Raw genomic sequence first — 23,770 nt, forward strand, 5'->3', positions numbered from 1 at the left:
ATCATTATATAATATATATTTGTGTCTCATATATATATTTACAGTATATATTAACACACACACCCCAAACACTGGAGTGCCCAAGCTTGTAAAGCAAATATCATTAGATATAAAGGGAGAGACAGACTATAATATAGTAATAGCAGGGAACGCAAATACCCTACTTTCAGCAATGGACAGATCGATAGACCTCAAAATATACTACAAAGCTACTGCAACCAAAAAAGCATGGTACTGACATAAAAACAGACCAATAGAGCAGAATGGATATCCCAGAATTAAACAGACAACTGATTTTCAAAAAAGGTGCCAAAAACACTTAGAAAATGTATATCTCCTTGCAGAAGAATAAGACTAAACTCCTACCTCTCACTATATACAAAAATCAACTCAAAATGGATTAAAGACTTAAATGTGAAACCTGAAACCACGAAATCTACTGGAAGAAAATAGGGGAAAATGCTATACAACACTGTGCTAGGCAAGGATTTTTAAAGCGAAGACCTCAAAACACAGGCAACAGAAACAAAAACAGATAAATCTGATTACATCAAACTAAAAAGTTTTTGCGCAGCAAAGGAAACAACTGACAAAATGAATAGACAACCTACAGAAATAGGAGAGAATTGCAAACTATACCTCTGACAATGGGTTAATATCCAGAATATATAAAAAACTTAATAGCAAAAAAAACCTGATTAAAAATGGGCAAAATAGCTCAACAGACATTTCTGAAAAGACATAAAAATAGCCAATAGGTATATGAAAAAATATTCAAATAAACTAATCATCAGGGAAATGCAAACTCAAATCACAACAAGACACCACTTCATTCCAGTGAGAATGGGTACTAACAAAAAGACAAAAACAAGTGTTGGCGAGGATTTCAGGAGAAGGGAACACTTATACACTGTTGGTGGGAACGTAAATTAGTACTTATTATGGAAAACAATATGGAGGTTACTAAAAAAAAAAAAATGGAACTTCTAGGTGATCCTGCAATCCTACTACTGGATACATATCCAAAGGAAATGAAATCAGTATGTTACAGAAATATCTGCACTCCCATATTTTACAATAGCCAAAATACAGACTCAACCCAAGTGTCCAACAATGAATGAACAGATAAAGAAAATGGGGTATATATACTCAATAGAGTATCATTCAGCCATGAAAAGAATGAAATCCTGTCATTTGCAGCAATATGGATGGAACTGGAGGATATTATGTTAAGTGAAATAAGACAGACATAGAGAGGCAAATACTGCAGAATATCACTTATATGTGGAATCTAAAAAATAAAAAGTTGGTACCATAGAAGTGGAGTAGAACTGTGGTTACCAGAGACTGGAGTGGGGAGGTGGGAGAGAAAGATGAGGAGAGGTTGGGTAGTGGGTACAAAGTTACAACAAAATAAGAAAAATAAATTCTGGTGTTCCATTGCACAGTAGGATTATTATGGTTAACAGTAAAGTACTGTATATTACAAAATAGCTAGAAGAGAGGCTTTTGAATGTTTTCACCACCAAAAAATGATTAAATGTATGAGGTGATGGATATGCTAACTACCCTAATTTGTACATTATATAACACATAACTGTATTGGAATACCAACTTGTACTCCATAAATATACACAACTATAATGTGTCGATTAAAAAGTTAAAAAAAGTATCAACATTGCTGGAAATGAGACCAAATAACCTAAAACCAACAGAAAAAAAACCTGCTATATTTATTACGTTCAAGAAAAAAGGAAAACAGATGACGGATTCAACCAAAGAACTGGTATCTATGAAACAGAAATGAAAATCTAGAATTGAAAAACTACAATTAAAACTTAAAAATTCACGAGTGGGTATTTTAGACTAGAAACAGCAGAAGACAGAAATTCACAAATTAGAAAATAAGGCAGTAGAAAATGGGAGACTGAAACACAGACAGAAAAAAGGACGGGAAGATGGAAAACAGTGTAAAGGAAATATGGGACAAAATAAAGCAGGAAGGAGGAAAGAGAAAACAGGACAGAAGCAATAATTTTTAAAATACTCTGTAAGAATTTTCCAAAATCGATGAAAGATATCAAATCAGGGTATCATGAAGATCTATAAACCCTAAACAGAATAAATCCAAAGAAAACCATACCTAGCAACATTAGACAAAACTGCTGAAAAGCAAAAAGCAAGAAAAATCTCAGAAGCAGTCAGAGGAAAAAACATATTAACTGCAAAGGAGTAACAAGAACACTGATTACTGACTCTTCAACATAAATAGAAGCAAGAACATGATAAAACATCTTTAAAGTGTTACAGAAAAAACTGCTCAAACTGTTTATGTTGGAAAAACACCCTCCTAAAACACTGCTGTGAAGAATTAAAGAAGACTAAATAAATGGAAGAATATACATGTTTGCAGATTGACAGATTCATTGTAACAACGTCATTTCTCTCTGAATTGATTTATGGATTTAATGCTATCCTAATCCAAAGCCCACAGCCTCCCAAAGGCTTTCTTGTGTATAACTGTGTGTGGAAATTGACAAGCTGATTCTGGAATTTACACAGAAAGGCAAAGCAACAGTGATAGCCAAGACAATCTTGAAGAACAAGCCTGAGTACAAGCCTGAGTTACTCTACTGAATACAAACTCATGCTATCAGATATCAAAACACACAGCTTAGGCCGAGCGTGGGGGCTCACGCCTGTAATTTCAGCATTTTGGGACACAGAGACGGGCGGATTACTTGATGCCAGGAGTTTGAGACCAGCCTGGCCAACGTGGTGAAACCCCGTCTTTACTAAATCCTGTCTCTACTAAAAATACAAAAAGTAGCCGGGCGTGGTGGTCCACGCCTGTGGTCCCAGCTACTCGGGAGGCTGAGGCATGAGAATCGCTTGAACCCAGGATGCAGAGGTTGCAGTGAGCCGAGATTTTGCCACTGCACTCCAGCCTGGGTGACAGAGTGAGACTCTGTCTCAAAAACAAACAACAACAACAACAACAAAACGAACAAACAAAAAACTCAAACTACACAGCTTGACAGTGCAGTACTTGCATGAACACAGGCATGAGCAAAATAAACAAATGAGCAAAATAAACAATAAACAAATGAGCAATAAACAATTGAGCAAAATAAAGAGACCACACAGAGATACAGACACACACACCCACACACACGGGGTCGCTTAATTTAACACAAAGAGGACACTGCAGCGCAAGAGAGAAAAAGATAGTTTTTCAATAAATGGTGCTGGATCAACTGGATGTCCATAGGGATACCTAATGAATCTTGCCAATAATAAAATCCATGCCTTCAATCAACAATTTACATTTTAGAAAATTTGTATCCATTACTGTGAGCTTGACACTTCCCTAAACTTTTCAGAAGAGGCTGGTGGTGATATTAGCAATGCCATTTTTGATAAATTTTTTTTAAAGTGCCAAAATGAGAAAAACTACATACACCAGGACCATCAATATTTTCCAAATGGCCAACGCATGGCATTACAAAAATCAAACATAGAGAAATGATTTATTCAATGTGCAAGATAGACCAATTGTTTCTAATGCAACACAGTAAAAAGTTCATGGATAAAGTCTCAGACCCCATACTGAAACTAATCTGTAAGCAACCTGTCAAGTTTTGGTACTGTTTTAAAGAAGAATACCCAACTTATCTGAAAAGAACTTCCCCGCATTTTTTTTTTGTTTTAACAACTTCTCTGTATGAAGATTTCTTTCATTCAAAAAATATATCACAACAGACTGAATGCAGCAGATATGACAATCCGATTAATGTCAGAGAGATATTAGATTTGCTAAACTATAATTAAATCTTTTATGAAAATAGTTCTTTCTCATAAATGTTAATTGCGTTAACATGTAATGAGGCTGGGTGCAGTGGCTCATGCCTGTAATCCCAGCACTTTGGGAGGCCGAGGCAGGCAGATCACCTGAGGTCACGAGTTCAAGACCAGCCTGGCCAATGTGGTGAAACCCCATCTCTACTAAAAATACAAAAATTAGCCAGACGTGGTGGCATGCGCCTGTAGTCTCAGCTACTTCGGAGGCTGAGGCAGGAGAATTGTATGAACCCAGGAGGCGGAGGTTGTAGTAAGCCGAGATCGCGCCACAGCACTCCAACCTGGGTGACATGGTGAGACGAAAAGAACTAACGAGAAGGAAGGAAGGGAGGGAGGGAGGGAGGGAGGGAGGGAAAAGAGAGGGGAGGAGAGGGGAGGAGAGGAGAGGGGAGGGGAGGGGAGAGGAGAGGAGAGAAGAGGAGAGGAGGAGGGAGCGAAGGAAGGAAGGAAGGAAAAAAAGAAACGTGATGGGTTTCTCATTAAATTTAAAATGACTAATAAATATTTTTAAAATTAAGAAAAATGAATCTTGAATTCTACCTCACATCAAAAGTAAAACTCAATTCCAAGATGAATTGTAGATCTATATTTGAGAAAGAAAACACCAAACTTTTAGAGGAGAAACAAAGAAAATCTTCGCAATCATGAAGAAAGGAAAGATTTGATTTTTTTTTAAAACAGGACACAAAAGGCCCTAATCACAAGGGGACAAGTTGAGAAAGGAATTACTCTTTCTCCAAAGATGCCAATAATAGAGCAAAAAGAGCTGGGTGTAGTGGTGTATGCCTGTAATCCTCGGGAGTCTGAAGCAGGAGGATCTCTTGAGCCTAGGAGTTCAAGACTGGCCTGGGCAACGCAAGAAAACTCCATTTCAAAAAAAAAAAAAAAAAAGAAGGCTGGGAGCGGTGGCTCACGCCTGTAATCCCAGCACTTTGGGAGGCCGAGGCGGGTGGATCACCTGAGGTCACGAGTTCAAGACCAGCCTGACCAACATGGTGAAACCCCATCTCTACTAAAAATACAAAAAATAAGCTGGGCATGGTGGCGGGCGCCTGTAATCCCAGCTACTCGGAAGGCTGAAGCAGGAGAATCCCTTGAACCCGAGAGGCAGAGGTTGCAGTGAGCCAAGGTCACACCATTGCACTCCAGCCTCAGCGACAAGAGCGAGACTCCGTCTCAACAAAAAAAAAAAAAAAAAAAAAAAAAGGAAAAGTGGCACAGTGGAAATAGATAATAGACTAGACGTACCCAACAAAGGACTTCCACTCAGAATTCAAAAATAACTTTTACAAATCAACAGAAATGATAAAGACAACCCAATTAATAAAAGAAGCTATCCAAATACCTGATAGAAACATAAATGTCATTCATCATCATTAGTAACAGGGAAATGTAAAATAAAATCACAATGAACTAACATAATGTAATCAGCAGCAGAGTAGCAAAAATTCAAAATAAGCAAACAATAAAACACAAACATTAAGGGTTGTCAAACATGTAGAGCAACTGGAACTTAACTATACACAGCTAATGGTTATTAAAATTGGCACGATTGGCCGGGCACGGTGGCTCACGCCTGTAATCATAGCACCTTGGGAGGCTGAGGCAGGCAGATCATGAGGTCAGGAGATCGAGACCATCCTGGCTAACACAGTGAAACCCCGTCTCTACTAAAAATACAAAAAAAAATTAGCTGGGCGTGGTGGTGGGCGCCTGTAGTCCCAGCTACTCAGGAGGCTGAGGCAGGAGAATGGCACGAACCCAGGAGGCGGAGCTTGCAGTGAGCTGAGATTGTGCCAGTGTACTCCAGCCTGGGCGACAGAGCGAGACTCCATCTCAAAAAAAAAAAAAAAAAAATTGGTACAACTAATTTAAAAAAACTGTCACAATCTCCTGAATTTGAACATGCACATTTCCACTACAGTCATGCCTTGCTTAATGATGGTGATACTTTCTGAAAAATGCATCATTAGATGATTTCATCATGCTAACATCATAGAGTGTACTTAACACAAACCTAGAAGATGGTATAGCCTACTATACATCTAGGCTATATGGTATAGCCTATTGCTCCTAGTTTACATACTTGCACGGCATGTTACTCTACTGAATACTGCAGGCAACTTGACACAATAGTCCATCACTGACTGAAACAACATTACGTGGCACATGACCATAATTTTATTCCTAGGAATATCCTCAACAGGAGTAAGCAATAAGGGCACAAAAATAACAGAATGTTAATAGAAACTGTATTATTTATAATACTAAAAATTAGAAATTGGCCAGGCACGGTGGCTCACACCTGTAATTCCAGCGCTTTGGGAGGCCGAGGCAGGTGGATCACCTGAGGTCAGAAGTCTGAGACCAGCCTGACCAACATGGTAAAACCTCATCTCTACTAAAGATACAAAAAGTAGCCAGGCATGGCGGCTAATGCCCGTAAACCCAGCTACTTGGGAGGTTGAGGCACCAGAATCACTTGAACCTGGGAGGCAGAAGTTGCAGTGAGCCAAGATTATGCCATTGCACTCCAGCCTGGGCGACAAGTGCGAAACTCCATCTCAAAAACAAACAAACAAACAAACAAAAAGAAAACTAGAAATAACCCAACTATTAACAGTGGAAGGGACAAATCATTATTTGCACACAATTATATATTGTACAGCAGTGAAAAAGAACACATACAAAAACAGAAAAATTTGGATATTTATTAAGTAAAAAAGCATCACCAAAAGATTCTCTCTATACCAAGTTCAATAAGTGGCAAAACTAACCTACAGTGATACAAGTCAGAATTGTCATTACCTTTCAAAGTTGATTAGAGCCTTCTGGAAAACTGGTATCTCTATTTTCATCTGAGTAGTCATTACACATTTAGTATATATTTATTAAAATTCATTGCTTTGTACACTTTTGGTGGATTCTATGTATGTTATATACTTCATGGTCTATGAATATTTTTCAGTGTGCTCTACATAAATTGTCCCAGAATCAAATGAATTTCAATGCTAAGAGTTAAAATTTAAACATAAAAGTCATTAGTTTATGTGAATTATGGAAATACTTACCAAAAGAGAACCTGATTGCCACTGTATCTCTCATAGCGTGCTCTTGCAGACATTAATCTATTAAAAAAAAATTGAAGATTTTATCTTATATTTTGTTTTTAAAATTGTTATAATTTGACCTCAACTAATTATTATAATCTAATTGATTGTTAGAAAATGACCAAATCTACCAGTATGTTGTCACTAAACTACACAGAGTTTAGAAATATATGTATATTTTATATATATACATAATGCAATAATATAGATAATATTCAGTGGCATCAACCTTAATACTCTTTATGTACATTATAAAATCTGTCAAAATCTGTCAGTTCACACCAAATAATGTTTTCATTACAAAAAATATACATTTGTCTGATTCACTACTGAATCCTCAGTGTGAAGAACAGGTACTGGCAGAGGCATGTACATACAAAAAAATTGCTGAATATATAAATCAGTTTGCAATAAAAAATATTTTGAGTATTACAAAATGCTAATTTTTCAGTTTTCTTTCTTCCTGATATAATTATTTGGCATACACTAACAGCTGAATTATGTTATACAGAAAATATATAATAAATAATAAATCCCTAATAATTATATTTTATCAATCTGGTCAATAACCAGAAACTTGATGAAAACCCAGGAAAAGTCACTGGATAAGCTGTTCGTGGTGGGAACACATGTTTAACTAAAATATTATATAGTTAAGTGTTTTATAGCACTCGAAAGTGTTTTTATAAATATAATCATAATGATATATGATAACCAGGACAGATAGCCAGCCCATTTTTCAGAAGAAAAAAACAAGGTTCAGAAAGTTTATGGGTTTTCTCCACAGGAGCTTAGGCCAAATCAAGATTCCTGCTCCTTTCACTTTAATACAACACTATAATACAACATACCATACCCAGCTGAAGCATTTGGCATAATAAATATCAACACAAACTACAAAAAGATAACAGGAGTTTTGTCTTTACTAGCTAGCACAACCTCAACACTGTGTTTTGCTTTAGGTACTTATTTTCATTTAATCCTTGAAATACTTCAACAAAGATACTATCATTACCCCTATTTTATTGAAGACAAAACCACAGTTAAAGGTTAGTTCTGACTTAAGGTCCCATGGCTAAGAAAAACTGAATAAGAAAAACAAATTCAGTTTTTATTGTCAGTGTTTTTCCCCAACTCCAAAATCACCCCTACCAAAATATAAACTCCAGGAAACCAGGGATCTAATCTATAATGCATATACCAAGGGCTTAAAACAATAAGGAATATAAAGGTGCTTAACAAATATTTGGTGAATAAATGAATGAATGGCTATACAGCGTGTGCTCTTAAATACAGAACGACACTTACCTAAGCTGATGTTCCCTGAGATTTGACAATATTTCCATTCCATGAAGATAAGAATAAATAGTATTTAAGTCCTGTGGAACAGAAGAAAAAAATTAGATTATTTTTCAAATATGCTGTTTAAAATATAAGGCACCCCACAATTCTGATTTTAAGCAAACAACCACTTATGGCAAAGCAGTTAACTATGGAAAAATCATAAAACCTCTGAATCATAAAAGATTTGAAAAGGCAGAGAAGAGATCCCTCAGCTCTCAAAGGAACTCCTCTTCAACGTGACCAATGGCCTCTATTCATTCAAACAATGCCAGAACCCCAAATTCATTATTTTATATGAAAGTATATTAATTCATTATTTCACTTCTAAGCAGATGTAAACTTTCCTTCTTTAGTGGCGTTCAAATATTTGATATCCAATATCCTGGCTGACATCTCTAGAGATGACCCAGTTTATCAATATTCCTCTTAAAATATGACTTATTAAAGAATTTCTTTCTAAAGAGACTCAAAATGACATAATCTACCACTAAATAAAAAAGATTTCCAATGGTACAATCCTATTGTTCACTCTGTGAAAGAGGTAGAACATCTTTCTCTATTCCTCACCCAGATAACTAGGCATTAAAACAACAACAACAACAAAAACCTCAAGATGACACAGTATAACCTCAACTAAGAGCAGTGGCATAGCAGAAGAAAGTGGAAAGAGTCTATAGATCCCTGACAGCAAATAGTATTGTACCACTGATGTCATTTAAGATTAAAAGCAGACAAGCTACGAGCTGATGGGTGCAGCACACCAACATGGCACATGTATACATATGTAACTAACCTGCATATGTACCCTAAAACTTAAAGTATAATAAAAAAAAAATAAATAAATAAATAAAAAATAAAAAGCAGACAAGCTTAAATTCGCTATAAAAAACATACTTCCTATTTCCTATGAGGAATAATGCCTTTATACCAGGGCAAACTACTTCCAAACACTGCCTTCCCACTCTGATATACAACTGGCCAAGAAAATTATCAGATAGTAGTGGGGGTACTGGGGGAGAAACTAAAGACAACTCGTTTTCTAGTAGGTTAATAAGACAACATGGAGCCATTAAGAAAAGCAGCAAGCTAGGCTGGTCACGGTGGCTCACGCCTGTAATCCCAACACTTTGGGAGGTCGAGGCGGGCGGATCATGAGGTCAGGAGATCAAGACCAACCTGGCTAACACAGTGAAACTCCATCTCTACTAAAAATACAAAAAATTAGCCGGGCATGGTGGCAGGTGCCTGTAGTCCCAGCTACTCAGGAGGCTAAGGCAGGAGAATGGCGTGAACCCGGCAGGCGGAGCTTGCAGTGAGCTGAGATTGTGCCACTGCACTCTAGCCTGGGTGACAGAGCGAGACTCCATCTCAAAAAAAAGAAGAGAAAAGAAAAGAAAAGCATCAAGCTGAGCACAGTGGCTCTCGCCTGTAATCCCAGCACTGTATGAGGCCAAGGTGGGTGATCACTTGAGCCCAGGAGTTAGAGACCAGCCTGGGCAACATGGTGAAACTTGCCTCTACAAAAAATAATTTAAAAAAATTAGCCAGGCTTGTGGTACACATCTGTAGTCCCAGCTACTTAGGAAGCTGAGGTGTGAGGGATGGCTTGAGCCTGGGAAGAAGTTGCAGTGAGCCGAGATCGCACCACTGCACTCCAGTCTAGGCGATTGAGACTCCATCTCAAGGAAAAAAAAAAGGCAATAATCTCTAATTCCAAAGATAACAACTGTCAATTAACCACAGTGAATTGAACAACCACATTTATTTCTGCTAAATCCTTACTAAAGTAACAGTGAAAAAGATATTTAAGTACATAAAAATAAAGATTTGAATAGGTTAAAAGAAAGGTCTACCAAATTTTAGCAGATAGCAGATGAAGCACTGATATAGTAAACTGTATTTCCAAAGATGGCCACAGAGGTATTTCTTATCCCATATGCTCTTTTGCAATGCAGTCTTGCCAGTTACCCATCAAAACCTGGAATCTATGTGCCCTCCCCACAGATGTGGGTTGGCTCTGTGACTTGTTCTGACCAAAAGAATACGATAGAAGTGAGGTTGTATAAAAGATTCAAGCACCCTGAGACCACTAATGTTGTGAAGAAGCTCCAGCTAGCCTTAGGGAGGCAGAAAGGCCACATGGAATAACACCAAGGTACTAGATATGTAAGTTATGCCTTCCTAGAGCAGCTTAGAGCTACCAATTGAATGGAACTAAAAGAATGATCCCAATTGAGGCTCTATGGGGTAAAAGCACCAACCACCCAGCCAGAACCTGCTGAATGTAGGTAATAAATAGAGTCATGGCAAAAGTGTGGCTCACAGTGGGTCCACTGAGTCTGCAGATCCACCTAATAATGGTCATTCCCCACTCCCTCAGTTTATAATTAGAATTTATATACTTGGCAGTTAGAATACCCTAAATAATGGGTCCATGACCTGTGTGGTAAAAGCCGTCACAATGGAAAAAGCCAAGTGGAAACCTCTGCCCCATTCCCCAGAACAAGACAGTAAATAAAAGACTATTTCTTCCAGAGGGGCACAGAATAAAGACTAGTGCCACCAGTAAAGACTCAGAAGTACGCAGAGGTAATAGTTTCTATTGTATTCTATTTAATTTATGGAGAAAGCAGACAGATCCTAAAAAATGACTGTGCAGACTACCACAGAATGAACCAAATTCCCTAATCACAGCCTGCAGTCTCAGCCATAATATTGCTGCTGAAGCTGATTAAGCCTCAAATACTGATGTGGTGTTACTTTCCATTACTTTACTTTCCATTCCAATTAGAAGATCAGAAAAAAATCTGCATCCATGCAAGGCAATATTAACTTACAGTTTTATCTTAGGACTCTTAATTCTTCCGCTCTCTGTCATAACACAGTCAGTGGGGGTTGGGTGGGGGACAGACATCTAAACCTCCTGATCTATTTACATATATTACATCATGCTGATTGGACAGAATGAATAAAAGAATAGGCTAGAGGTGACTGGTACCCTTAGAGTCCTTGGTAACACACATGCGGCTCCAGAAAATGGGAGATAAACACTATGAAGACTCAAAAGATATGCCATTTCAGTGAAGTTTTTCGGGATACAGTGGTTGGGGGCACGTCAGGACACCTCCTGCAATGTCGAAGTGACTTTGGCTTTAGGTCAAGATAAAATAAAAGAAACTAGACTTACCCTTCACCTAAAACAACTAAAAACAACAACAAAAAAGACAAATATATAAAACGTTTTTCATAAGATAGGACATCCGGAAATATCTAAAGTGAAGTAAAGATCCACCTGAAAAAATCATTGTAGTAGTCCCGAACTAAGACTGATTCTCCCGTCTTGGTGATATTTAGCAACGTCTGGAGTTATTTTAGGCTGTCACAATTTTGAGGGAGTGGTGCTACTGGCATCATGTAGGTAGAAGAGATACTGCTAAACATAGCCATGCCCATTCATTTACCTATTGGCTATGGCTCTTTTCATGCTATAAAAGCAGAGTTAAGTAGTTGTAAGAAAAATCATCTGGGCCACAAAACCTAAAACATTCACTATTTGGCCCTTTATAGAAAAAGTCTGTTAACCCTGGATAAGAATGTCTATATTTTAATTCTTATCAGTTATGAAATGCTGGGAACATTCCTGAAATCCAAGTTCCCAGATGCCAGCCGCCAAAAAAGACAACTTTACAAATAGGTCTTCCTAAGGACAGCAGTCTCAGATCTGTTCAATTAACTCTTTTTTTGACAGGCTATGTTGAAGTCACATTCAGGAACAGCCTTGAAAGAGAAAAGGAAAAATCTCCTCAATGGGTAGAGTTGTGAGCAATAGATATGGGTCATGCCAAAGGATAGCAGCTGCTATGGTTTGGATATGGTTTGTCCCTGCCAAAACTCATGCTGAAATTTGATCCCCAATGTAGCAGTGTTAGCAGGTAGGACCTAGCAAAAGCTGTTTGGGTCATGCGGGTGGATCCCTTGTGAATAGATCAATGCTTGTCTGAGGGGGTAAGTGAGTTCTCACTCTCACAGAAACCAATTGGTTCCCCCAAGAGAGGGTTGTTAAAAAGAGTCTGGCTTCCTTGGTTTCTCTCTCTTGCTTCCTCCCTTACCACGTGATCTCTTTTTTTTTTTTTGCAGCATCAGCATGGCTCACTGCAGCCCCGACCTCCTGGGCTCAAGCAATCGTCCCACCTCAGATTCCTGAGTAGCTGGGACTACAGGCACATGCACACAACACCATGCCCATTTAGTTTTATTTATTTATTTATTTTATTTTCTGTAGAGACAAGGTCTTGCTTTGCTGCCCAGGCTGGTCTCGAACTCCTGGGCTCAAGCAATTCTGCCTTGGCCTCCCAAAGTGCTGAGATTACAGGCGTGAGCCACTGCGCCCAGCCTGCCATGTGATCTTGCACACACTTGCTCCCCTTTCACTTTTTGCCATGAGTAGAAGCAGTCTGAGGCCCTCATTGGATGCAGGTGGCCAATCTAGAACCTTCCAGCCACCAGAATTGTGAGCCAAATAAAGCTCTTTCTTTATAAATGACCCAGCCTCAAGTATTCTGTTATAGCAACACAAAACAGACAAGACAGTGGCCCAAGGTGAAAATATATGTAAATTCCAGTGCATGGATGTCTGGTCAGGGGTCTAGAAGGAAAAAGACAAAAAGATCAGGGACAAGGAGGGATAGGGTAAAGACACAGGATGGAGACATGGGAATGGGCACAAAGTGTATAAAGTTTTCTGTATTCCACACTAATGCCCACCAAAAGGCATTAAACATGGAAGAGGCACTGAACAACCATGAAGATAAAAAAGGATATCCCAGAACTGGCACAATTAATACATGATTAGACTGACCACAATGACACTAGATAGAGGCTACACATGGGTCCAACAATATAAACTTCCACTTATCAAGGTCTGTCTAGCTACTGCTACTTCTGAATGTCCAACCTGTCAGCAACAGAGACCAACCGTATGAGTTCCTGATATGATCCTATTATTCAAGAAGAGCAACCAGTCATTTGATAACAAGTAGACTATATATGGTGTCTCTCATCCCAGAACGGCCAGTAGTTCATTTCACAGTGATAGATATCTATATTCTGGGTTTGGGTTTATCTTACCTCAGAGGTTCAGCCAGGATCATAATCCAGGGGCTTCCAGAATGCCTGAACCACAGGACTAGAATCCCACATACCAGAGTCCAACCAGTGGACCCAATTCAAAGCAAACACAGGAGTATGATCACAACCTTGGGACCACTAGTCATATCACATACCACACAATCCAGAAGCAACTGGCCTCACAGAACGCTGTAATAACCTTATAAAGGCATAGCTGAACTTTCAGCTTAAAGGCAATAATGTGAAATAATGGAATGACACCTTTTAATATGAAGATACATCAAACCACAGACCTCTATATGGAGCAGTGTATACAGCAGGAAGAACAGATGGGCCTAGGAACAAATGAGTAGAAGCAAGAGTCACCCATTTATCATTATTCCCAATGAGCCACAAAGGGATTTTGTACTTCCCATTCCTACAGCTATGGACTCTACATGTTTGCAGGTCCTGGTTCCAAAGGCCTATACTCTTGCCAGGCAACAGTACAAGAGTCTCAGTGAACAAGTTTACAGCTGCCACCAGGGCACTTTAAACACCAGGGCCCAAGAATCAGCAGGTAAGAAGAGTTGCCATTTTGGCAGGGATAACTGATCCTGAGCAGTAGGTGGACGCAGGGCTGCTTTTATGTAATGTGAACAGAGAGGAATGTGTGGAATCCACATGACTCGCTTGGTTATTCCTTTACCTCACTGTAACTGTAAATGGACATATATCCCAGCATTAGCCTGAGAAGAATGATTACCAAGGGTTCAGACATTTCAGGAAAGAAGGCTTGAGTCATACCAACATATAAGCCACTGAGACCTGCAGAGCTGATTATGCGAGGAGAAAACAAAATGCATAGTGGAGGAGAAAGGATAAGTACCAGTTGCAACCCCGAGATCAACCATACAGGGGCTATAATTCTTCCCACCACCATCTCTTGTCTAAGTTTCTTCTCAGGAAAAGAAGCTCATTGAGAGCCATGGAGGAGCTGCTCCCTGAACTTCAAACCTATGTGAAGAAGTAGATTTGTGTGGTGCAAAGTGTAAGCTCAGGTGGCCTTGAAAATATGCCTCTCAGATTCCAAACTACAGGGAGTGTATTTGAACAAAATCCCTATTACGGGGCTCTGTAATTTATCAACATGTTTGAACTGGGGCCCAGCTTCCCATGCGATACTCCCAATCAATAACTGAGCCTGGTAAAAATACTAAGGAATGCCTGTTCTGGGAGACTCAGGAATACTCTGATGGGTTCAAGGATTCTCCTTCCACCTTGCTAAACCACTGTTACAGTGCAGTCTAAGGCTCTTCCACTCAAACTTCCTTTCGTCTCTCCTTCACAAATGTCACATGAGCATTCTGGTGTGAATGCTCTACCAACTCTCTCCATTTTTGCTCAGAGGCATTTTCCCTAATAAATTCCTTGCATGTCTAATATTGTTGTGACAACTGCTTCTAACAGAACCCAGACTAACACGAACACTTTGTAGTATTCAGTAAATAAATTTTCTATACTTTTTGTTGGATTTATTCTTAAATATTTAGTTTTCTAGTATTTTTAAATAATGTCATGTTTGGCTGGGTGTGGTGGCTCACACCTATAATCCCAATACTTTGGGAGGCCAAAGTGAGTGGAGATCACCTCAGGTCAGGAGTTCGAGACCAGCCTGGCTAATATGGTGAAACCCCGTCTCTACTAAAAATACAAAAATTAGCTATGTGTGGTGGTGCATGCCTACAATCCCAGCTACTCAGGAGGCTCAGGCACAAAAATCACTTGAACCTGGGAGGTAGAGGTTGCAGTGAGCCGGGATCATGCCACTGCACTCCAATCTGCGTGACAGAGTGAGATTCTTGTCTCAAAAAGAGTCATTTTTTAAACTAGAGGCTTTTTGGTTTATTGCTGGTTTACATAAATCAATTGATTCTATATAATAAACTTGAGTCCAACCATCTTGTTAATAAATTCACTTAATTTTCAGAGTTTGTAGATTATTTTTGATTCTCTGCATATACAATGGCCCTGCCTATGAATACGGTATTATTTCTTTCTTCCCAAATTATACACTTTCCCCCATTTTTTCATGCCTTATTATGTAACAATAGCCGGAGTAAGTGTGGCCATATAGAGACAGTCCCCATCTTACAATGGTTCGACAAGATTTCCTGACTTTACAATGATGCAAAAGCGATATGCATTCAGTGGACACTGAATTATGTTTCTGTCTTGTTTTGCTTTTAGAGACGGGGTCTCACTCTGTCACCCAGGCTGAGTGCAGTGACGGCAATCATAGCTCACTGATGCCTCGATCTCCAGGACTGAAGCAATCCTCCCACGTTGGCCTTCCAAGTAGCTGGGACTACAGGCGTGCACCACCATGCTCAGCTAATTTTTTTTTTTTTTTTTTTGGTGATGACAGCCTGGGAAATGATAATTTGAATATCCATTCAATCATTCTGTTTTTCACCGTTTTCTGTACAGTATTCAATAAATCATACCAGATACACAACACTTTATTATAAAATAGGCTTTGCGTTAGATGATTTTGCCCAACTGTAGGCTAATGTAAGTGTTCTGAGCATGTTTAAGGTAGGCTAAGCTATGATTTTTGGTAGGTAAGGTATATTAAATGCATTTCTGACTTACAAGATTTTCAACTTACCATGGTTGTATTATGATATAACCCCATTGTAAGTCAAGGAATGTCTGTACTACAAACACGGCTGCCTGGGCCCCAACCACTGAGTTAGGTGTAGGCAGGCAGGCACTCACAAAATGTCTATCCTGTGGAAATGTGCTTGTAATTTTTGACAAGACAACTTGTTCTGGTGGCAAACAAGTTCTGAAAATTGTAATACACAAAAGTTAGGTTATGGCAAACAGAACTCCCATAACTTGACTTACTCCATGTGGGTAGGCTAGTGTTACAGGGAACCAGAATTTTCTAAGACTCTCAACTAAACTTATATCATATAATTTTCTCCTTTCTCAAGTTACAGGACATCTTCGGCACATCATTAACAATGCCATGAATATATGAGAAAGAATTAGAAATTAACTTTTCAATGTTAAAGTCTGAAAGAGAATTTCACTCACAAGTTTGAGATATACATGTATCTTCAGTTCTCTGCCTAAAGAGAGACTAATAAGGTTTATCACTTTAAATCTGAAAAGCCCCTCCTCAAAGAGCTTCAAATATTTGTTTGTAATCTCCTTATTTTAAAGGGACAATTTGGACAAATGAACATGTAGTTCTTCACAACATCTGTAATGTTGACTGCATGACCCTGAATTAAAATATCAGCATTATGGCCAGGTGTGGTGGCTCACGCCTATAATCCCAGCACTTTGGGAGGCCCAGGCAGGCAGATCATGAGGTCAGGAGATCAAGACCATCCTGTCTAACACGGTGAAACCCCGTCTCTACTAAACATACAAAGAATTAGCTGGGCGTGGTGGCGGGCGCCTACAGTCCCAGCTTCTTGGGAGGCTGAGGCAGGAGAATAGTGTGAACCCAGGAGGCAGGGCTTGCAGTGAGCCGAGATTGCGCCACTGCACTCCAGCCTGGGCGACACAGTGAGACTCCGTGTGTCTGTCTGTCTGTGTGTGACTCTCTCTCTCTCTTTATATATATATATATGTATGTATGTCAGCATTATTCCTGTCAGGAGTTGACAAACTTTTTCAATAAAGGGCCAAATAGTAAATATTTGTGGCCCAGATGGTTTTTTATCACATCTATTTAGCTCTGCTTTTATAATATGAAAACAGCCATGGACAACAGGTAAATGAATGGGTGTGACTGTTCCAATAAAACTTTACTTACAAAAATAGCTGGTCATATTTTGTTAGCTCCTGAAACATATGGTCAAAAATAGCTACAGTGTGGCCAAGCATGAATGAGCTCCTCTCTGACAACAGACCACCTTATAAGTTTCGGTGGAGTTCTGTCTCCCACCATGAAAGCTGAAAACACCAAATTTTTATTTTTCCAACCTCCCATACAACAAAGGCAGGGGCAAATTATTCAAGTGTTACCAATTAGACATATTCATCCCAGACTTTAAATCAGAAGCTAGTGACACCGAGAAGCAAGAACTGCATAGAATCCGCTTGGGCAGCCAGTGGCTGCAGCAGGGTTGTATTAGTCCATTCTCACACTGCTATAAGGAACTACCCGGCTGGACACAGTGGCTCACACCTGTAATCCCAGCATTTTGGGAGACTGTGGTGGGTGGATAACCTGAGGTCAGGAGTTGGAGATCAGCCTGGTCAACATGGTGAAACCCCATCTCTACTAAAAATACAAAGATTAGCTGAGCGTGGTGGCGGGTGCCTGTAATCCCAGCTACTTGGGAGGCTGAGGCAGGAGAATTGCCTGAACCTGGGGGGCGGAGGTTGCAGCAAGCCAAGATCACGCCACTTCATTTCAGCCTGGGTGACAGAGCGAGACTCTGTCTCAAAAAAAAAAAAAAAAAGAAAGAAAAAGAAAAAGACTACCGGAGCCGGGGTAATTTATAAAGAAAAGAGGTTTGGCTCATGGTCCTGCAGGCTGTACAGGATGCATGCCTGGGAAGGCCTCAGGAAACTTAAAATCATGGTGGAAGGTGAAAGGGAAGCAAGCACATCTCGACATAGCCAGCAGGAGAGAGACAGCAAAGTAGAACAAAAGTGCTACATGCTTTTAAACAACTCAAGATCTCAAGAGAATGAACTCTCACCATCACGAGAACAGCAAGGGGGCAAATCTGCTCCCATAATCCAATCACCTCCCACAGGTCCCTCCCCCATCACTGGGGATTACAATTCAACGTGAGATTTGGGTGGGGACACAGAGCCAAACCATATCAAGGGTCTACAACATACGCAATGGACAGTACAGGTGGTCCACAGTGCAAACTGTGGCACTCACTATTCACTGCTAGTAGCAGTAGTATCTACCAAATCTGTGATAAGGGTCACAGACCCAAGCCTGTTTTTCTAGTATCCCAAGCCTAGCCAAGTCTGGTTTTCCAGTATTCCAAGTAATTCTGTAGCTATCCAGAATCCTTTCAGTAAATTATTTCTTTCGATTGGCCAAAATTGGGTTCTGTTGCATGTAAGTAATAACCCTGTGAGATCCTGAACCAGCACAATCAGCATCATTTAGGAACTTTGTAGAAATGTAAATTATCAGGCCTCACCCCAGATCTAGTCAATCAGAATATCTGGGTTGTAGGGACCAGCAGTCTGTGATTTAATAGGTCCTACAGGTGATTCTTCTGCACACTAAAGTTTGAGAACCACTGTTTGTAAGTGGGATCTATGTCACTCTGGATTGTCTGACCTATTAATAGCGAAAGACAACAAGCATTAAGATGCCTAGTAAATCCTAGTCCCTTTCTTTGTGTACCTAGTTTGAGGGTCACAAGAATGCTAAGCATTCACAAAACAGAATAAAGAATGGTTTGTAGTGGTGAGCTGATTAATTCTTTTTCATATGATGTGGGGGTTATGGCATTTTGTTTACACAGGACAGCATGGAGTTGTGGAGTCTGTAATGCTGAGCTTGGAAAAGGGTTTCTTGGGGCTTTTGTGTCAATTATCTGCAAGATAAGCTTGAGGTACTATATTATCTATTAGGCATAAAGTCACAAATAAAAAAAGAAAGAACCCTGACAGAGTCAGACTGGAAGTCTTACAGACAGTCTTCGGCAGTAAAAAATTTAAATGCTAGATTCAAGGAGGTGCTAATCATTTATGCTGAATGCACTTGAAAGCTGCTCTATGTAGCTTTCAAGAGGGAAGTCGGCTGGGTACAGTGGCTCACGCCTATAATCCCAGCACTTTGGGAGGCAGAGTGGGCGGATTACCTGAGGTAAGGAGTTCACGACCAGCCTGGCCAACATGGCAAAACCCCGTCTCTACTAAAAATACAAAAAAATTAGCTGGGCATGGTGGCGCACACTTGTAGTCCCAGCTACTTGGGAGGCTGAGGCAAGAGAATTGCTTGAACCCGGGCACGGAGGCTGCAGTGAGCGGAGATCACACCACTGTACTCCAGCCCGGGCAACAGAGCAAAACCCTGTCTCAATTAAAAAAAAAAAGAGGGAAGTCATGAGAAGGGTGGGAAAACTATCCACCTGGCATATCCTGACATCCCAGATCAGTAACATCTGATTCAGCACTAGTTCTGTAACTGCAACAAAATACTGCAGAAATTGTCCAGGGTTATTAGAAAAACAAGTACCAGCTCAGGATTAGGGAATAAAATAATGGGTTCTACCTAGGGGCGAAAAAAAAGGAAGAAGAAGGTGAGGAAGTGGTGATGACTTGGTACTTCCTAAAACAGATCAGCTACACCCTCTCAGCCAGTAGTTTTTATAGCGAAGGTGGGATAAGCTGAGGTGGGTGGACAGCTGCCATTGTATAACAAGACAACTCTTGTATACCCTTTAAACAATTCTTACTTACACCATTCATTGCAGATATATTCTGTGGATTTTCAATTTAGTTGTTAAATGAAAATAAACTCATATTTGGAGCACTGTATAAACAAGTAATTACTAATTTAAACATATATTTCTAATTAAGCAGGTTGGAATTTTTATCCCCTTCCTTAGTTTACAATGTTATGCCAAGCAACTGTGCTGCTCTCGGAAACTCCATTTCCCAATTCTCCTCACTGTCCTTCTACAGGTGTTTAGAAAATCAACCAAAACTTGGAAAACTCAAACTGGGATGCTTAAAAAATTTTTGCATTTTTCTGGTTCTTAAAGTTTAAAACAAGTGAATTTCTTACCTATGATACACTTAATTCATCACATACAACTTTTTTTCTCTGACACAGGCTCTCGCTATGTTGCCCAGGCTGGAGTACAGTGGCACAATCACGACTCACTGCAGCCTCAACCTCCCAGGCTCAAGTGATCCTCCCTCCTGAGACTCTCGAGTGTGCCACCACCCCCAGCTTTTTTTTTTTCCTTTGTAGAGACAAGGTCTATGTTGCCTAGGCTGGTCTTGAACTAAGCTCAAAGGATCCTCCTACCTTGGCCTTCCAAAGTGCTGGGATTATAGGTGTGAGTCACCGCACCCAGGCACACAAAACTTTCAATAAAACATCATTATCCAAAACTTTCATTAACCAAGATATTTTATTCATTCTCTTCTTAACCTAGAAAATAAATCTATCCCAGGAATTTTAGCAAAGAAAAATGTCCCAGGATAGATCCTAAGGTCAGCACAAATTCAACTGTATCATACGTACATTCTGCAGCTATGGTTCTATAATGAAAAGTTATGCTGAGGAATCTTCTACAAATCATTTGGAAGGCAGTCTAACAATGTGGAAGACAGTTGGATGCAGTGGCAGATGCCTGTAGTCCCAGCTACTCAGGAGGCTGAGGCAGGAGGGATCACTTGAGCCCAGAAGGCCAGGAGGCCCAGGAGGCCCAGGAGGCCAATCTGGGCAATGTGGAGATACCTGGTCTCTAAAAAAACAGCACCACACACACACACACAAAAACCCAATTTGGACTCTGGAGACAACCGTGTTTAAATTATGCCTATTTCAGCTCTGTTAGTTACTACTTGTGTAAACTTGGATAATCTGCTTAACGTTTATTATCTGTACCACAGAAAAGATAAAATATCTCTGAACACAAACGATTGTTTTTTTGAGACAGAGTTTCACTCTTGTTGCCCAGGCTGGAGTGTAGTGTTACGATCTCAGCCCACTGCAACCTCCACCTCCCGGGTTCAAGCGATTCTGCCTCAGCCTCTTGAGTAGCTGGGATTACAGGCGCCCACCACCACCCCCAGTTAGCAGTGGCTCACGCCTGTAATCCCAGTACTTTGGGAGGCCGAAGCAGGTGGATCACCTGAGGTCAAGAGTTCGAGACAAGGCTGGACAACATAGTGAAACCCCGTCTCTACTAAAAATACAAAATTTTTAAATGTTTATTAAATGTGCAGCAGAGAGGCTATCACATGGTAAATGTATTCTAAAATTACAAAATAAGGATTAAAATACACAGACTACTGAAGCATTTTGGAGATTTAAACAATATGCCAAAGTTAATACCATATATTAAACATAGAACTTATTGATTTTCTCATTCATGGAGGTATAAACAACATTCAGCAAAATGGCAGTAAAGAGGTATAAAACATTACCACAACTGGAGCCCAGACTTTGGTTTCTAAATTCATTTCTCACTAAAGGGGACTGAAGTTCTTTGGATAAACGGCTGACTTCAGTACTAGAGCAAAGAAAGTCAGGACCTGGAACATCTTTTTATGCCAGAAAGCAAAAAAGTACTTAAAGACTAATGGGGTCACATCAAAAGGACATAGGACCTGACTTTGAAAGGGCTTCCACTGGCTATATTTGGAGCACTTTAATAATCAAAAGGGATGACAATATTGAACACAAAAAATAATCCATTACTTCATAGTGATTTAAAAAAGAGAGGAGAAAGGAAGGTGAGGAAAGCTCTTCTATACAGAAAACAACTAACAAACGTAAAAGAAATATAGAATCAGAAAATTACGGCCAGGCATGGTGGTCCACAACTATAATCCCAGCACTTTGGGAGGTCAAGGTGAGAGGATCACTTGAGGTCAGGAGTTCCAGACCAGCCCAGGCAACACAGTGGAAACCCCATCTCTACTTTAAAAAAAAAAGTACAAAAATTAGCCGGTTGTGATGGCACATGCCTGCAGACTCAGCTACTCAGGAAGCTGAGGCACAAGAATCGCTTGAACCTGGGAGGCAGAGGCTGCAGTGAGCCAAGATCACACCACTGCACTGCAGCCTGAGTGACAAAGGGAGACTCTGTCTCAAAAAATGAAAAAATAAAAATTATCACTTTGTAACAGCAAAGTAATAGTTAATTTAGGTGAGGATTATCAATGAATGCTAAAATCACAAGGTAAAACCACTGTTGGAGAACACGACATTCACACATTCTCCAACTATAACTTTGGATCACTTATAAATTATAGCATTGTACCTTTACAACAAAAGAGATGCAGATGATCCTATTTAGTATGCCCAATAATGGAAAGAACTGACAATATGTGTCAGTGATGGGACAATACGGGAAGTACAGACCACCACCTATGCAGTTTCTCAACAAAATCATTTCACCTTAATCTAATCATGAGAAAACAACCAGATGAATCCAGATCATGATACATTCTATAAGACAGCCGGCCAGGCTCTTCAAAAGTGCAATGTTTATGAAAGGAAAAAAAAAAAAAAACAGGACTGTTCTAGATTAAAGGAGACTATGGTAACCAAATGTAACGTAACATACCTTGACTAGACCCTGGATTGAAAAATGAAACAGAGGTGAGATGGCCAGGTACGGTGGCTCACGCATTTACTAATCGTTCTCAGCAAACGAACACAGGAACAGAAAACCAAACACTGCATGTTCTCACTCATAAGTGGCAGCTGAACAATGAGGATACATGGACACATGGAGGGGAACATCACACACCAGGGCCTGTTGCGGCGGGGCTGGAGGGCGGGGGGCATAGCATTAGGATAAATAATACCTAATGTAGATGACAGGTTGATGGGTACGGCAAACCACCATGGCATGTGTATACCTATGTAACAAACCTGCACGTTCTGCACATGTATCCGAGAACTTAAAGTATAATTTTTAAAAATTACACCCTAAAATTTTAATTTTTAAGAATGAAAGTCTCAATGATATGCTTAAACTTTAGGACTTCAATAATTAACCACTGAAATTACAACGTATCAAAAGATTGAGCATCCAATTGTTTATAAGTTCAAAGTATAGTCTTTCACTTCACTTTTCTGATCCTACCATGCATTATGAAGTCACCTAATACTTGTTAATTCTAAATTACACATGTACTTTTCAATCCTTATCTCTCTTCGAATTCTCTACAGCATTTGACTGCTGACATGTCATTCTCTCTCCTATCCCTTCTGTAATATGGTTCTTTCTGGATTCTCGTCCTAATGAGAAACATTTAGCAACGATTATAAGCACAGACTATGAAATCAGACTGCCTAGGTTTGAATCCTGACTACACTGGGTCTAGCTGTGTGACATTAGACTAATTAATCTCTCTGTGATTCAATTTCCCCGTATGTAAAATGTGGATAATAATACCTTCTTTCACAGGGTTTCTTGAAGGATTAAATGTATATAAAGTTTTCATAACAGCAACAGGCATCCAATAACCACCATACAGTATGCAAGTCTTCAGTATTTTATTTCCATTATTAGCTTTCTGCGGTGGCTGCTTTTTTTCAGTTTTTACTTTTTGTTATTTTGGGTCCATCTGCTCCATTTAAGTCTCCTTCATAGGTTTCT

At 39.7% G+C, this 23,770-nt stretch overlaps 1 protein-coding gene across 14 annotated transcripts in view; it reads right to left on the bottom strand.

Annotated features, from left to right (window-relative positions):
- Nucleotides 1-23,770, bottom strand: part of RAPGEF6 (Rap guanine nucleotide exchange factor 6) — a 214,638-nt gene that overhangs the window by 172,978 nt on the left and 17,890 nt on the right. For all 14 annotated transcript variants that reach the window (XR_010156992.1, XM_001161644.5, XM_003339103.6 and 11 more), the window contains exons 2-3: nt 8,280-8,350; nt 6,933-6,989 (exon numbers count right to left, since the gene is read on the bottom strand). Coding sequence is in view for 10 of the 14 variants with exons in the window: in XM_001161644.5 (XP_001161644.2) it covers nt 6,933-6,989; nt 8,280-8,350 (128 nt within the window). In the remaining 4 variants the exon portion in view is untranslated. The remainder of the gene's footprint in view (nt 1-6,932; nt 6,990-8,279; nt 8,351-23,770) is intronic.

The sequence above is a fragment of the Pan troglodytes genome, chromosome 4 (assembly GCF_028858775.2).
Source record: "Pan troglodytes isolate AG18354 chromosome 4, NHGRI_mPanTro3-v2.0_pri, whole genome shotgun sequence".
NCBI lineage: Eukaryota > Metazoa > Chordata > Mammalia > Primates > Hominidae > Pan > Pan troglodytes.